Source organism: Oxyura jamaicensis, chromosome 26, assembly GCF_011077185.1.
Source record: "Oxyura jamaicensis isolate SHBP4307 breed ruddy duck chromosome 26, BPBGC_Ojam_1.0, whole genome shotgun sequence".
Taxonomy (NCBI): Eukaryota; Metazoa; Chordata; class Aves; order Anseriformes; family Anatidae; genus Oxyura; species Oxyura jamaicensis.
This window is the reverse complement of record NC_048918.1, coordinates 6,324,798-6,339,536: the sequence shown is the minus strand read 5'-3', so window position 1 is coordinate 6,339,536 and position 14,739 is coordinate 6,324,798. Positions and strand designations below refer to the sequence as shown.

General features: G+C 40.8%; 1 protein-coding gene across 1 annotated transcript in view; it reads left to right on the top strand.

Moving 5' to 3' along the window:
- The window catches only part of SYT6 (synaptotagmin 6), a 44,625-nt gene extending 32,225 nt beyond the window's left edge, over positions 1–12,400 (top strand). Inside the window, exons 4-7 of the mRNA XM_035346902.1 lie at positions 3,187–3,307; positions 4,597–4,768; positions 5,442–5,592; positions 10,786–12,400. Coding sequence (XP_035202793.1) covers positions 3,187–3,307; positions 4,597–4,768; positions 5,442–5,592; positions 10,786–10,857 — 516 coding nt within the window. The 3' untranslated portion in view covers positions 10,858–12,400. The remainder of the gene's footprint in view (positions 1–3,186; positions 3,308–4,596; positions 4,769–5,441; positions 5,593–10,785) is intronic.
- Positions 12,401–14,739: the final 2,339 nt, after the last annotated feature.

Sequence of the window (14,739 nt, the reverse complement as noted above, 5' to 3'; positions counted from 1 at the left end):
TCCTGCTCGCCCTTCCTGCTCGCCCTGCCTGCGCGAACTGCCGCGCCCCGCCCTGTTTGCCCGTCCTGGTCGCTCGCGCTCCCCAGGGGCAGCTTTTGAGCGGCTGTGGGAGGGGGCGCTGCTGGCTCCGCCTACGCCTCGTCAGCCTCCCTCACGAGGGCTGCCGGGTCCTGGCGGCTCCCTCGAGTAGGCTCGATGCCGGAAAAATTAGCCCTGCCTGGCCTGATCCCCCGCTCTGCTGCAGAACGCGTCTGCCCCGGAGCCGATCGCCTCGGCAAATGTACCCACAGGACACATTTTACTTGGTTGTATTTATGGTCACAAAGAAAAAATCTCTTCACCCAATGCAATGGGGTCAAAGAACAATTTACGTTAGTTTTTTACCCTGAATAGATCCTCTCAGTGCAAGGAGAGGAATAGAAGGTTATGTGATGCCCATAGGGTGTTCTCAAGATATAATATGGACCTCTTCTGGCAACTGTGTCCCTTCCTAGCTGCTCCCAAACCAACATAAACCAAATATGCTTGTCTCACCCCAAGATGCTTGTCTCACTTCTCCATGGGAGAATAGGCAGACCCAGCTCCAAGGCACTGAGAGCCATCATTATGAGCACATACTGTAGAGGTGGGGATAGCTGGGTGACCCAAATGTCCTCACTGCTCTCAGGCACACTGCAGTTCATGAACGGCTGGGCTGGTGGTCCTTGCATCCCTTTGCCCCTTCCTGGGCTCCTGCTGGTGGCAGCGTGGGCTGGTCCCAAACCCACTGCCCCGGAGCTGGGTGCAGGCAGCCCCATGACACTGACACTGACACCACCACTGACACCACTGACACTGACTCCTCCATGTATGCAGCCTCAGTCCATCGTGGCCAATGCTGGGCTCATCCAAGGGCCATGGAGAGGAGTCCTTGGGCATGGGACGGGCCAAGATGTGGGTTGGGCAGCAAGGGCAAGGGGCAGCTCAGCTCCTGGGATGCAAAGGACACCAGGGGACAGCTGAAGTAAAAGTGACAGCCACTTCACAGCACTTAGTGGCATCGTTTATTCATGCTCTGCCTCCCAGGCAGCAGTCCAGCTTAGAGCACACAAAGTCTTCAAGCTGTCTGCCTCTATTCCATGAATAGAATTAGCTGGAATTTGATCAAGAATAAGAAAATGCAGTGGTTCCAAAAGCTGTATAGTGTGTGCTGAAAATCATCCTGATACCTTAATAAGATACTTTTAAAATATTTTGTGAGGCAAGAAATTTTGTTCTCAGTATACACATCAAGAGGTACTAAAGGTAGAGGAATAATAACTCTGTATCTGTTTTCATATATTTCATTACTGATCACAGACAATGAGATTGTGACTCAGATAATTTTGTTGCATTGAAAAGAAAGCTGTTTAGGATGCTATTGTTTCTGTTTGTTTGTTTGTTTTGAGGCAAGCAAGAGATCAGACTCTGAGTGGATAAGAGTATTAAATTCATATTTACCAGCAAGCTGTAACCTTCTGGGATGTTTGTTTAGATACTTACAAGTCTAGGCATACATTTCCCTTTACAGAAAACATTTGGGTGCCACTTATTTCTTTTGTACACTCTATGCTTGAGAAGATTTTCAATTTCTTTGAAAGCCAAGTGAAGTCTCTGTCAAGAATCAGAACTTTTATATATCACTCATTTGTATTCTGAATGTCTAAGTGGAATAAATATCTAATCTTTGCCTTAACAGAGAATGAGAAGGAAATAATTTGGCAAAAATCTCATCCATCAACAAGATCTATTCTCCTAATACTTAGCAAAACTTAAAGTGCCTAATACATTTACTTATCTTTGCAGTTCCATCTCTCTGCTACTCACAGCTACAATTTCTTTTCATCAGATCATTATATCACATTGAAATGATGCTCTGCTTCCAGAAATAAATAGGTGGTTTGCTCTACAGATGTGGGATATCTATATACAAAATAAAATCTATTTTTGGAAGGTATTTGGAAATCTTTCTGTTTACTTCAGATGCTAGTGCTTTCCAGTTGCTTAAATAATACCAGTCCTGTTTATAATCTTACTTTTTGGTCTACTTTTTTTCCCAAATTGCCATGAGTAAGGCAATGACAGAAAGGGCTTTTAGGAGATGTAATAGAGAAGGCTGCATATACGAGAGGTGCTAAGGGTTATGTGTGGTATATGTAGAAGTTGTCTCACAGAGAACCAAAAGAGTAAATCATATTGGTCTCTTCATAATCCAGAAAGTACTGAATGTTTCTGAGTGCCATCTGCTGGTTATTTCAGTATTTATACACATATTAATCCTAATGTTTGTTAGCTCTTTGAAGGAATGTCAAAAAGGTTGGTGCTCCAAACTATAGTAAACATGTCAAAACCCAAAAGCCCAGTTTCTACTAAATGGGGTCCTTCACGATTCTCTTCTGAAAGAAAGTGATGTCCCTCTAGTGTTTAACCACCCAGAAATGCATGCTCTACTTCAGAGAAAAGCACCATGTTATTCAGAATTATCACTATCCTCTTCTGAAACATTAGGCATTACCAAAGTCTGTAAATCTCTATTACTAAGTTTCTCTGTGGTGAACCACTGGCACTGGATGTACCTGAAAGTCCCTCATTGCATTTGTTGCATTGTACAAGTAGAAAATTATGGCTCTGCTGCCTGGTAAGGTCTCACCTTTCTGTGATCTTACTCTGTGTTGTCCTTTGTTTTGTATTCCTCTAATTATGGAAATAGATGTTAGTGTCACGCATTTGACACAAAAAGATATATACTGTACATTCCAGCCAAACTTGATACTATTATAATTTCCTTAATGGTCTTTATCTGGTGTCAGTTGCCACTTCTGTGTAGCAATGGAGCAGAAAAAGAGCTGTAAGGTAGTAATGGGAAATGCACACTCCACTGAGGCAGTGGAAGATTATCCTTAACTGTGATTTGAAGCTGTAACATTTGGACACACTTTTTTCCTGTTCCCTATATTTATTTTTAGCCAAATGATGTTGGAATATGCTGAAAAAATAAATTCTGTGGCACCACCATATAGTAAAGTGTAATTTGCTGAAAAATGACAGCATAGAGAAAGACCTGTTTTAGTGTGAATGGTAACATGGATTCTCAACAAAGCATTGTGTTAGGCAGCCTAACTGATTCTTGAACATTTCCAATATAATGTGTTCTCTGTTTTATTGAAGGAAAGCGTGGACCTGGGAGAGATCATGTTTTCCCTTTGTTATTTGCCAACTGCAGGTCGCCTCACCTTAACAGTCATTAAATGCAGGAATCTCAAAGCTATGGATATCACTGGATACTCAGGTAGGTGTTTGATCACTGAGAAGGGCACCATTGCATCCACACTTCCCCCTCCTCTCTTGAGATAGCATCAGTGGACAGTGGGCATATATCTCTCTTGGTGCTAAATGTGTCATCACTGAAATACATGACAAAGCTTTTTGCATGCTTTAAGTATGCACAAAATTTTAAAAGTAGAATTATCTATTCAACCCATTCCCAAGGGCATAAATACAGGGAAGATAATTCTATATCTGAATATGCTGTTCAAGGAGACTGCCAGTGGACTGGAATTCTACATGAAAAGCAGTTTCTTTTCCAGAGATCAATGTTACAGTATTTGAATTTCATCAACAACTTGTGTAAAATACAGAAACAGTACGGTAAAAGATCTTTGCAGAAAACATTTCTGCTTAGCTGGAGCTTGATGCCATTTGAAAAGTCTGAGGATTAAGACTTCAGATAAAGCCAGCTCAGCATTTCTGTGATAATATGCTGCAGGTTTAGTGCCACTTCAAAATGCATTGAAATTTACCAAGCAACCAACATAACAAACAGAAGCTGTTTATATCTAAAGTGCATTCTGCCATGGTCAGCCAGTAGAAAGCATGTGAGGTAGAGCTGCCCTAATACCTTATTTTTCTGCTCTCTAACAGTTGGAAAATGGTTTTTAAAATTCCTCTACTCGCTGTAACTTTGCTCCATGATTTTAACAATTGGATAGAAAAAGATGCCTGTAAAATAACTCCCTCTGCCAGTTTTGACCTTCAAAATTCTTCATTACATTTTGTTTTTAGGCAAATTTTGAAAAAGTTCCAGTTTTGCTTCACAGAAAGCAATGGGTTTGCTTTCTGTCTCCATGTAATTAATGCCTGAGTGCCCAGTACCCACTATCATCATCGGACGAATATTGGCTCTAGGTTTAAGATGTGGCCTTCTTATACTTGCAAACCCTTACCACTGATGGAAACAGCTGATTTTTTTTCTTCTGAGAAATCTGCAGTGATGGTTCTCTAGTGCCTGAACCTCACAGAATTGTAGAATGTTTGGGGTTGGAAGGAACCTTTAAAGAACATCTATTTCAACCCTTCAGCAGGGTTTGTGAGGGTGGGGGTGGTCAGCATTCACACCAGTATGAGGAATTGTGGATTCTATTGGTACAAAAATATACTTTTTTCTAAAAATACATTTGAGGAGTGCCTTTGGTTGACAATAATTTAAAGTTTATCCTTTGAAAGTGCTGTTTATATACCCTAAAGGTAACAAAATACATCTCCATAAACAGAAGGCCTTTTTCTCTCTCTTCTTCTCAGATCCATATGTCAAAGTGTCTTTGCTCTGTGATGGGCGAAGACTGAAAAAGAAGAAAACCACCATAAAGAAAAACACACTTAATCCCACTTACAATGAAGCAATAATCTTTGACATTCCCCCAGAGAATATGGATCAAGTCAGTCTCCTTATCTCCGTCATGGATTATGATAGGTAGGTGGGAGACTCTGGAGAACAGGAGAGGAAAAAAATCCCATTGCGCACAAGTTTTCTGCTCAATAGTAATTTTCCTTACTATCACAACCTTGATTGCACTGCTGTCTGGCATAAATCTGTCTCTAGTGATTTACTGTTAAAGAACCATTTATACTTATGATCATGGATAATTAGCTGCTAAAATACTAACTATGGTAAAACTGATCCTTTGCTTTATGGCATTTTCTTCAGTGAGTAGTGTGTGTCCCTTTGCTATTTACTTATCCTGCAATTCATCATCCAGTTTTAGAAAGCAAATGGTTTCACTCAGAGCAGCGATAGGTGTATCTGTTGATAGGTGTATCTGTTACTGAACTTGTTCTTATTCTTGCTGTACACCACTATGTGACACATGCTTTCAGATTCTGTATCAGGACTGATTTATAGTTGAAATCATTTTAAAGTGGTTATAACTGTTTCTGGTGATGACAGGGACTTGCTGTTCTGAGAGCTGCATGCATAAACAGCATCAGGCCAGATCTTGCTGTTGCAGTGCAGGTATCATGCAGGTCCCATGGTCACTGGCACCATGCCTCATGGAGCTCTGATAGCATGGGTTAGAAGTCTTGGTTTGATTGTGCATGGTGTTCTGAGCAAGAGATAATTGTGTTGCTTTTCTATTTTTCTTCAGAGTGGGTCATAATGAGATCATTGGGGTTTGCCGTGTGGGAGTCAATGCTGAAGGGCTTGGCAGAGACCACTGGAATGAGATGTTGGCATACCCACGCAAGCCCATTGCACACTGGCATCCATTAGTGGAAGTAAAGAAGTCTTTCAAAGAGGTGTGTAGCACTATTTTTTTCTTTTAATGCATATGCTGTGCATGACTGGGCTGTTTCAGGGCTTTCAGAGAGGAGTTACTCTCGCTTGGGAGTTCCTGACAACAGCTGAGGGAATGTTCTCACCAGAAATGAACTCTAGAAAATGAACACCTCTGTATCATCTTGAAATAGTTTCTTGAGCTTGCAAGCAAGAATGAAAGGGATTGTATTTACAGACGTGGCAGTTACTGTGGGGTTTTGTTTCTTTTTTTTTTTTTTTTTTTTTTTTGTTGTTGTTGTTGTTTTATAGAAGACAGAGTGGTAAGGGAAGCAAATGCTGTTCTGATTGCAGAACAAAGTGTCCAGGGATATTATATAATCCAAGTTTCAATTTTTCATCCTAAAAGATTTTTCTGTTGACTCATCTCCAAGCCTTTGAGGGAGAATAAATATAAAAAATATAATTGCTCTAAGCATCTCCAGAGAAAGAGATGCACTTGATGCAGCCTCAGATGATAAAACAGGCCTGAAAAGCCTGAGTGCCATTTGGACCACCTCTAGATTTTTCTTCCTCCTTTTACTCCATTTTCTTACACTCTTATGGAGTTGTCTGCTTTATGTCTTATTTAGCTCATAAATTCTGGAGGAGAGAAATTTGAAGAATGTCACTCATATTATTGACACTTCAGGTAAAGCCAGCATCTGTGACCAGCAGTAGTAAAGGGGTTAAGGAAACATGTATTTCAAAGCCACAGACTAAATTCATAGCAAAGATTACCATATTTTCTCTTTGAAGTTCAGATACTGAGCTCTATTACAAGGCAGATACTAGCCATGGCAGTCCACTATTGTAGTCAAAACCAGTAGGCAGCAACTTTTCTTAGAAATCTGCTCTTTCCTCTAACAAGAATACAGTTTGTGCTCAGTATGCTCCATCTCAACTCTTACTCATCAGACTAGTTTCTGAAATTTGAATTTGCCCCTACCACAGGCAGGTCTGTTTCATGTGCTGGTTTCTTTCTTTCTCCAAGCACTTGTAAGCAGCTACCATGTGAGCAAGAGGCCAGCCAGCACCTAGCAGACCTCTGCAGCAATTTTCATTCTTGCTCTTTCCCTTAGTGGCATTTCTCTATCCCAGCTGAAACATGACTGCAGGGTGCTGCCCAGGGCCATGACTAATCAGAGGAATTTCCTCTCTTCCTGGACCCAGGTCCAGTAACACCCAGTAGGGGAACTTAGCAATTAAATATTTTATTTTAAGACACAGTGGAGAATATCATATAACAGAAATGTGACAATCCATACTCAGTTGTAAGAGATCATTCATGAGCTCATATTGCACCACTGTAAATAAGAAGAAATGACCCAGGATCAGTTGTGTAGAACTGGTATAAATCAAAACAGAACTAAAGCAATGTAGAATTTCTGTATAACAGTAATGTTGCTTTTGGGAGGTGAGCAGTACCAGGCATTCATTAGGCTTTTCATGCTAAAACACTAGCACCTTTCACATGAGTCATAACTGTTTGGACGTGCAGCATATGCTATCTCATGCTGCCACGGAGAGCTGGTGATCAGCAACTGCTGCATTTTAGCATAAATGCTTAGTGATCTATCATTTGACTAGTTAGCTCAATTTCTATATCATCAGTAGCACCTCCTTGGCACATCACCAGCTGGCGACTCTGGCCCAGGGGCAGGAGAGCCTTCTGCCATTTGTCATTTATATGACTTTACTACACTATTTTTCAGATGAAGGCTGGAGCTTGAAAGAAAGACTCCTGTAAATTTTTTGAGAATAAATGGAAATAAAAGGACATCATTATTATGAGAAATTTAGAGAAACTGGAAGACATGAGATGACTCACCACTTAAAATACACTTTAAAAGTCACTGCTGAGCCCCAGTAAAATACAAGTGAATCATTTCACCCCTCAGTGCACAGGTCAGAAGCTCTCCTTAAAAACAAAGAAACAAACAAACAGAAGCACAAACAAACGCTCTGATCATCTGTTGTGGTATCTCTGCCACAAGCCGGTGCACAGAGACAGCAAGCAAATGGTCCCTGTATTTATTTGCTCTTTTCAGCTTTAGCAATGCTGTCTGCAGCTATAGAATGCATTTAAAAATAAATAAATAAATAAATACCTAAAAGGCAGAAAAAGGCACAGTATCCTGGGCAGAAATTACTGGGGAAATGCTGTTTGTTGGTTACAACTAATCTCATCATCTTTTCCATATATGTTTGTGCATATTTTAAAAGTAGTTTTGGCTTTGTATCCTGTACCACTCAGCTCCAGGTTCCTAGCAGCTGAAGGCCACCCAGGCCCACTGGGATAAGCTCCGGGCAGCGGCGGGGTCTGGCACAGCCACCAGCTGCAGCCCTGGTGTGGGCCCAGCAGCCACCATCTCCCCGCACCTGTCCTTGGCCAGTGTGTCTTCACGGTGGGGTGGCTCAGTCTGTGCTGGGATCCCCAGCAGCCATTGTCATCTTCTCCAAGGGTGTTTGGTGCCAGGGACCGGCAAACACAGCCTTCACTTTCTGGCTGATCCTCACTGTCTGCTCTCTGCTTGCTCCAGTGATTAGTAATAGCCTCTTCTGTGAGTCAGTTTCTTTCCTGATTGAGTGCTTAATCTTAAAGTGAAACCAAGAAAACTAGGCTTGAAGTGTCTTTCTAAAGGTGTAAGTTGAGAAACAGATCACTGAAGCTATTAACCCGGAGAATACAAAGCTATTTAGTCCCTCCTTTCTTCTCTCCGATGCCTCTCCACAGTCATATATCCCTCATCCTCTTGAGAGGAGAGGCTTCCATCACATAGTTCAAGACTGCAGGTAGAGGTAGGAAAGAATGGGGAATCTGGACTTTGTTTTGTAATCTAAACACATAGTGCCCTGACAGGTAGTTCTTGGAAAAGCTCTGTCTAAAAAAGGGGTTTCCAGCATATTTTGAATACAGCTCAAAATCACACATGCTAATGAAGTTACAGTTAAGAACAATGTCAACAGGGTGGTGTGTTCCATCATTGAGGACAAACCAGCCCATCCTTTGGTCCCCACTGTTGCTGGTGCCAGGACCTGCCCGACGGACACAGCTGCTCCCCTGCAGCCCTTTTTCTCCAGCCGCTGAGATGTATTAACGCGGTCCCAAAACCCTGCTTCTAGGTGGCAGGAGTTGCTTTTGTCTTTTCTCTGTGAGCCAGTTTTGCTTTTCTTCCATTGCTCGAGTCCTTAGGAAAGCTTTCTTTTGTCACATTTCATGTCTTTGGTTGCTCCATATTTATCAACAGTGAGTAACAAACTTTAATGACCATGCTTCTTTAATGACCATCATCATTAAAAAGGAACATGTGCAAATGAATCATTAATTGCAGGCTTGTAGGTAGTATCCTCCTCCTCCTGACGTTTAGAAGAAGAGTTTGTGAACAGAGATTAGAATTCTACTTGCTTTTGCCTTTTGGAATTACTCTGACAGAAAGCTCTTTCCTTCAGCACCAAACCTGTACCCGTTCCTCAACACCGAGGTGCTGCTGGTGCCTGCTGCTGTGGCCTTGGCCTCACAGCTGCACTTCAGCCATCGCATTTGTTGCTGTTCCCTTCTTCTACATTTATCAATACATCAGTCTGCCAGGTTAAGTGATGTGTTTACAAAAAAAATTATAGGAAATTACAGTGTATCTTTCCAGACTTTGAAGAGGACTTCTGAACACTGGAAATTTCTTTGTTGTATATGAAAGGAACCTCCACCTTATATCAGAGTAGCATCACCAGTGCAATGCAAAACAGGCCTTTGATGTTGCCAGGTACCTCTGACATTTGGCATGGGAGCATTTATTAGTTTAAAGTGTTTCTCCAGATAAAAACTGACAACTTTGCTGAGAGCTGACAACTTTGCTGAGAGTCATGCCCATAACGAAGAACAACCATTTATCTTTAAAGATATGCAAAACCAACCTCTTCCAGACTTTTGGGCATGTTTGACTTCCCATGACCTGTTCCTAGTTTCTGAGTTGTGCTGTCTGCAGCCTGGCTCATTATTGCTCTCCCCTGGCAGAACGAATACCTGGATTTCATGTCTAAGCTACAGTGGTACTCTGGGAGTGTTTGGGCCCCATTTGGGCCACATGCACTATGCATACAGTCTGTAATGTTAACCATTTTCCCTAACAAAATGTGCATGTCACCAGAGAAACAAGTTCCCCAGAATTTATCATGATTCTGAAAAATTCATTTTGCACACCCTTGGGGTGTTCTTCAGAGTAGTTTGGATGCTTTCTGTAGCGCAGTGATATGTGTGCTCAGGACTCGGCAGAAGATGCATTGCTGTGATTTCTCTTTTCCCATGACTAGTTCTACTTGAACTGGTTTGGTGCAATTTGCCTAATGAGTTTTCACCCACAGAAGTGAAATTCATATATGCTAAAGTGTGAATGTTATCTAGCAAAGAGTTTGCTTACATAGGAGAGGAAGGAATTGATCTGAGGGAGAAAGTGGAAGTATTATGCCTCCTGTTGTCTTTAGGAGATGTCTATCATTTGTCATTTGAATATAATAAAACAAGATGGTGAGATGGGCAAGTACTCAAAAGCTTAAGTAGTAATGCTTTTGAATTACAGCAATAGCCCCCAAGACAGATGACTAATAATTAATAATTTGATCTCATATGGAAGAAAAAAAAAAATAATAAAAATAAAAAATCACTATGTCTACTCACTCTGAGATCTGATTTTCATTTTGAGAAATATTGAAATATCTCTGGCACTGTGGACATAGCTTCTATGGAATAATACTACCATTCCAATACTGGTAATAATAAATAATACTTTCCAATACAGGAAAACATTTTTTGCAATTATCCAGTATTTCTTAAAAACAAATAAACAAAACCCACCAACACTAAACCAGGAAACAATGGAAAGGTAAGCTAAGAGCAAACTTTGTCTACAGAATGTATATAGATACTATGTATTTTTCTTTTGGGCAGGGGACATCAGTCCTCACAATTGTGGACTGATTTACAAAGTAATAGAATACAGTGTTCAGTAATTCTTCCTGACTGACTAAATGCAGGCATTCGATGAGGAATGCAGGCATTCAACGCTGTGGAGCAGATGATACTGTAAAAAAAAGGAGACAGGGAACAAGGTAAATGGATGTAAGAGTTTCCGATGATCTCTCCCATCTGCTTAGGCTTGCATTTTTTTTTCTCCCACCAGTGGCAAGGCCGAGCAGCAAGCTTTGACAGCCAGGGGTCTTGTCCCTCTCCTAAACCACCACCCACACCCTGATACAGCAGAACAAGAAAAACAGGACTAAACCAAGTTATTTTTGCACTTGGCCTACAGTCTCAGTAGTTTGTTGCTGAGTGGCAGTGGCTGCAGTGAGACCTTCCAGCCTAGTTGTTCCCGCATAAGTAAAGGCAGAAACCCGTTTTGTGGTCAAATACGTCTTTGTCTAATATGTCTCCCAGGGTGATGTGTTTCTTTTTGTGGCTTTTACTGTACAGACCTGTTTCCAGAGGAAGAAATTGTACTGAGTGATGAGCTGGAAATGTGGTCTGTAAAATAAAATGTAAAATAGTTTTTAGTGTGTATGAAGGCTGGAAAATTGCAAAGATGTTTTGAGTTTCTACAGACAGCACACTTTGCCAGGAAAGGAGACATCTGGACCAGCTGTGCTACACTGTCTGTGCCTGCTTAGAAGAACTGAACTGGAAGACTTGAGAAGACTTCTTCTGGTCTGTGAGCAGCTCTTTACTGTTGTGATCAGCCCAAATTCAGCAATGTGTTTACAGGTTTCCTGTTCACGTAGAGGTGTTCATGAGCTGTTAGAAGTGTGTGCAGTGTATATCCCAAATTCCTTTTGTCATATATAAAAAGAAAAATCTGTTGGTTCCTTGGGGAGGGGGGGAGGGGGGGGGAGGGGGAGAACTGTATTTCTGTATTTCAATTCTCCCTAGAGCTACTTGCATTAACAGTTTCTTAAGACTCCATTTGTAACTGCTGCTCATTACCCCCTGTAACATCACCACATCATGTGGAGCACTGGAGTTGTCATGAGTGGAGCTCAGACATGAAGGAGGAAAAGAAGTTACAGAAATAGGTGAAAGTCTTGCATGAACACTAGATCTTTATTTCTAATATCATCCTAGTAATAAAGGGTGAACAAAAGGGTAAAGGGAAATATAGAAAAACAACTAATAGTAGAAAAACTTCCACACTTTTGTCTTGAATGATCAGCACTTCCTTAATGAATAAAGTTTCTAAGGCCCAAGACTCGGAGGATGATCAAATTGTGAAAAATGAAACTACACTGGCTTGTTGGCTGCAGAGACCAAAAATGAAGTTACAACGCTATGTACTAGCTTTGCAAGCACAGCTAATTCAGCTGATCTTTATCAGACAGATGCAGATTCTGGACACTTTCACATCTTGGATTTTTTCTGAGTAGCTGTGTTAGTGCTATTTGTTCCATTGTGATTAAATTAATTAAATTAATAAAATTAAATTAAAATATTTAGGTTTTGAGTCAAGACAAAATTTGCTAGAGACAGCCATTCCTTCTCACATCAGGTTAGCAGGAACTGCATCCATCAGCCACAATTTTCAGGTCAACTTCAGTTTTCATTTTCCTAAATGTCACAGCATCAGCCTTCACTGAACATCAGAACTATTGTGAATGCAGAGAAGGATATTCATTTGCATTGATCTTCTGGGTAAGATGAGTTCAGTGATGGACAAATACGTACCTTCTAGTCACACCTTGTGTCTTAATTCTCTTTTTGTGCCACGTGCTATAGAAGCAGAAACAATAAAATCATTTTATTTGTAACTCTTGCCTTGCCTTGTGAAATGCTTCCTCTCATAAAAGCAGTAGTCATGTGCTACGTGATTTCAGATGGTTACAGTAATCATAGCAGATGTTACTGAAGGTGATGATAACACATCCTCACTTGGTAAGGGATGCTGCAAAGGCAGACCACACTTTTTGAAGCAGACACTCCTTAGGCAGTTCTTGATTGTCCTGGGACAGGCTGTGCACATTCCTTGAGGATCTGCTGGCAATGGTCACAGAAGAAATATATATATATATATATATATATATACATATATAAAAATCAGGAGCTTACAGTCCATTTAAACAGAAAGGTGGTAAAACTAGTAAAAGTAGTACCAGAAAAACTGGTGAAAGTAGTTTTCCAGCATAAAGAGAACTACTGTATACTTCTACCAAGGGACATCACTGAGTACTTCCAGGGTAACTCATCCTTTCTGGGAACATTCCTGTCTTATTATAGGAAAGAGTTCTAACCATCCCAAATAATTGGTTTACAGTGGATAGTTCAAAAGCTGATGACAGGCCCCCTGAAACTTGATCTGAGCTGGGCTGAACCTTCAGGTTTTTAATGTCATGAATGGGAAGTGGCCTCTTACAGGTTTGTAGATCAAAGCACCTGTAACGCAAGTACAGAGTGGAAGATGTGCCCAGAGCAAACTGTTGCAGTCCCAGCTGGATATGAGAATGGCACTTGACAGTCTCTAATTGCACTAACCCACTCTTTTTTTTTTTTTTTTCCTTTTTTTTTCTTTAATCCTGGCTTCTTGTTTTTTTTTGGTGGTCTCCGCATATTCTCTGTCTTTTATCCATTCTTCTTGTTATCTAGGATTTAATCAAAACATACGTGGGGTTTGACACAAAGCTTCTATTTTTAATCCTTGCTTCACACAGATAATCAATTTCCACTCAATACTGACTGTCGCTTGCATTACTGGAAAACTGGATCTCTTGCTAGTAAAAAACACCCACTCCTGGATGGCTCAAAAACCCCTACATTTATATTTTAAATGCTGAGATTTTGCCTCATCCCTCTAAAAGGGGATAATCAAACCATTGTGTGTTTGTCATCGCCTCAGCACAGCCACTCCAGAAGATTGGTCACACTAATGGAAACTAGATACACTGTACAAGCACAAATATTTCTCTTTCATCTAAAGAAGGATTATAACTCTGAAAACAGCTGAAGCTGGCACAATCCCTATCCCAGAATTCAATCAGATGTTATTACTCCTTCTGTCTTTCCATACTACTCTTAATTATATAATAAATCACAGAGGAGTGATATGATTATTGAGCAAAATGAGGCGGACCACCTCGGGGCCATATACCATGGAACAGCCTGCACAAACACTGGTTGTTGGTCTCTTTTCAAAGTCTGCAAGCAGCCACAAACAAATAGTTTATGTTGAGTAGTGCAAACAAAATAAACACACGATAGCATTCCCAGACCTTCCTTTTCTTTTTGATTTTAGTCTCACAGTCTCCAGTTTCATAGAACAATGACTGACTGTAGGAAAAGCAAGAGACACTGCAGTGAGGTCTGCCACTTGATTACTGCTAGTTTAATGATGGGGACACAGGGCAATGTGAAATCCCATGGGTATGTTAGACTGCTCATTACAAGGGAACAGAGGTGGGGCCAAGGAACTGTCCACAGCCAAGTTCCCACACACTGATTTGAGAACAAAATAACTTGGTATATGAGAAAAATGTGAGAAACACACAGTGAAAAGTGAGGTCAGCTGCTGTGAAGCTCTGCTGTCTGCACTGAGAAGAAAGCTGTGATGGAAAAGGAGCTGGGCAGGAGCTGTAGCCTGTTTTTTTTGCCAGGATGAACATCACCCCAAATTCAGGGCTGTCAAGAGGCCAGTGCTACAGGTGAGACTGTGAGAAGCAGAGCTTAGCTCTTCTTTGCAGATGCACAAACCTAGAAAAAATTGATTTTGTCCAAGTGCTGGAGGCATCCCTGGTAACGCTGCTTGGTTAATGACACCTCTGCTGCAGTCAGCCTTCAGTGGCAATGCCACTTGAATGTTCAAGAAATGTTTTCTTTTGTTTTCCTGGACTTAACACAATGATAATTTGTAATTACATTTTACTGTTTTATATAAAAACATTTTCAAAACAGTGCATTAGTAATGCAATTATAGTTATGTATATTATGTTCCCATGATGTTTGTAATTAAAAATAAGGAATTTACTGCACATATATTTCAAGAACCCAGTGTAGGTTTCTATTAAAAAGACAGTTCATTAAAGCTAATAAAATACCTTTGAATGGCTCAACACAAATCCTAGAACATATTCTGTTGCCACGGAAACAGTCGGCACCA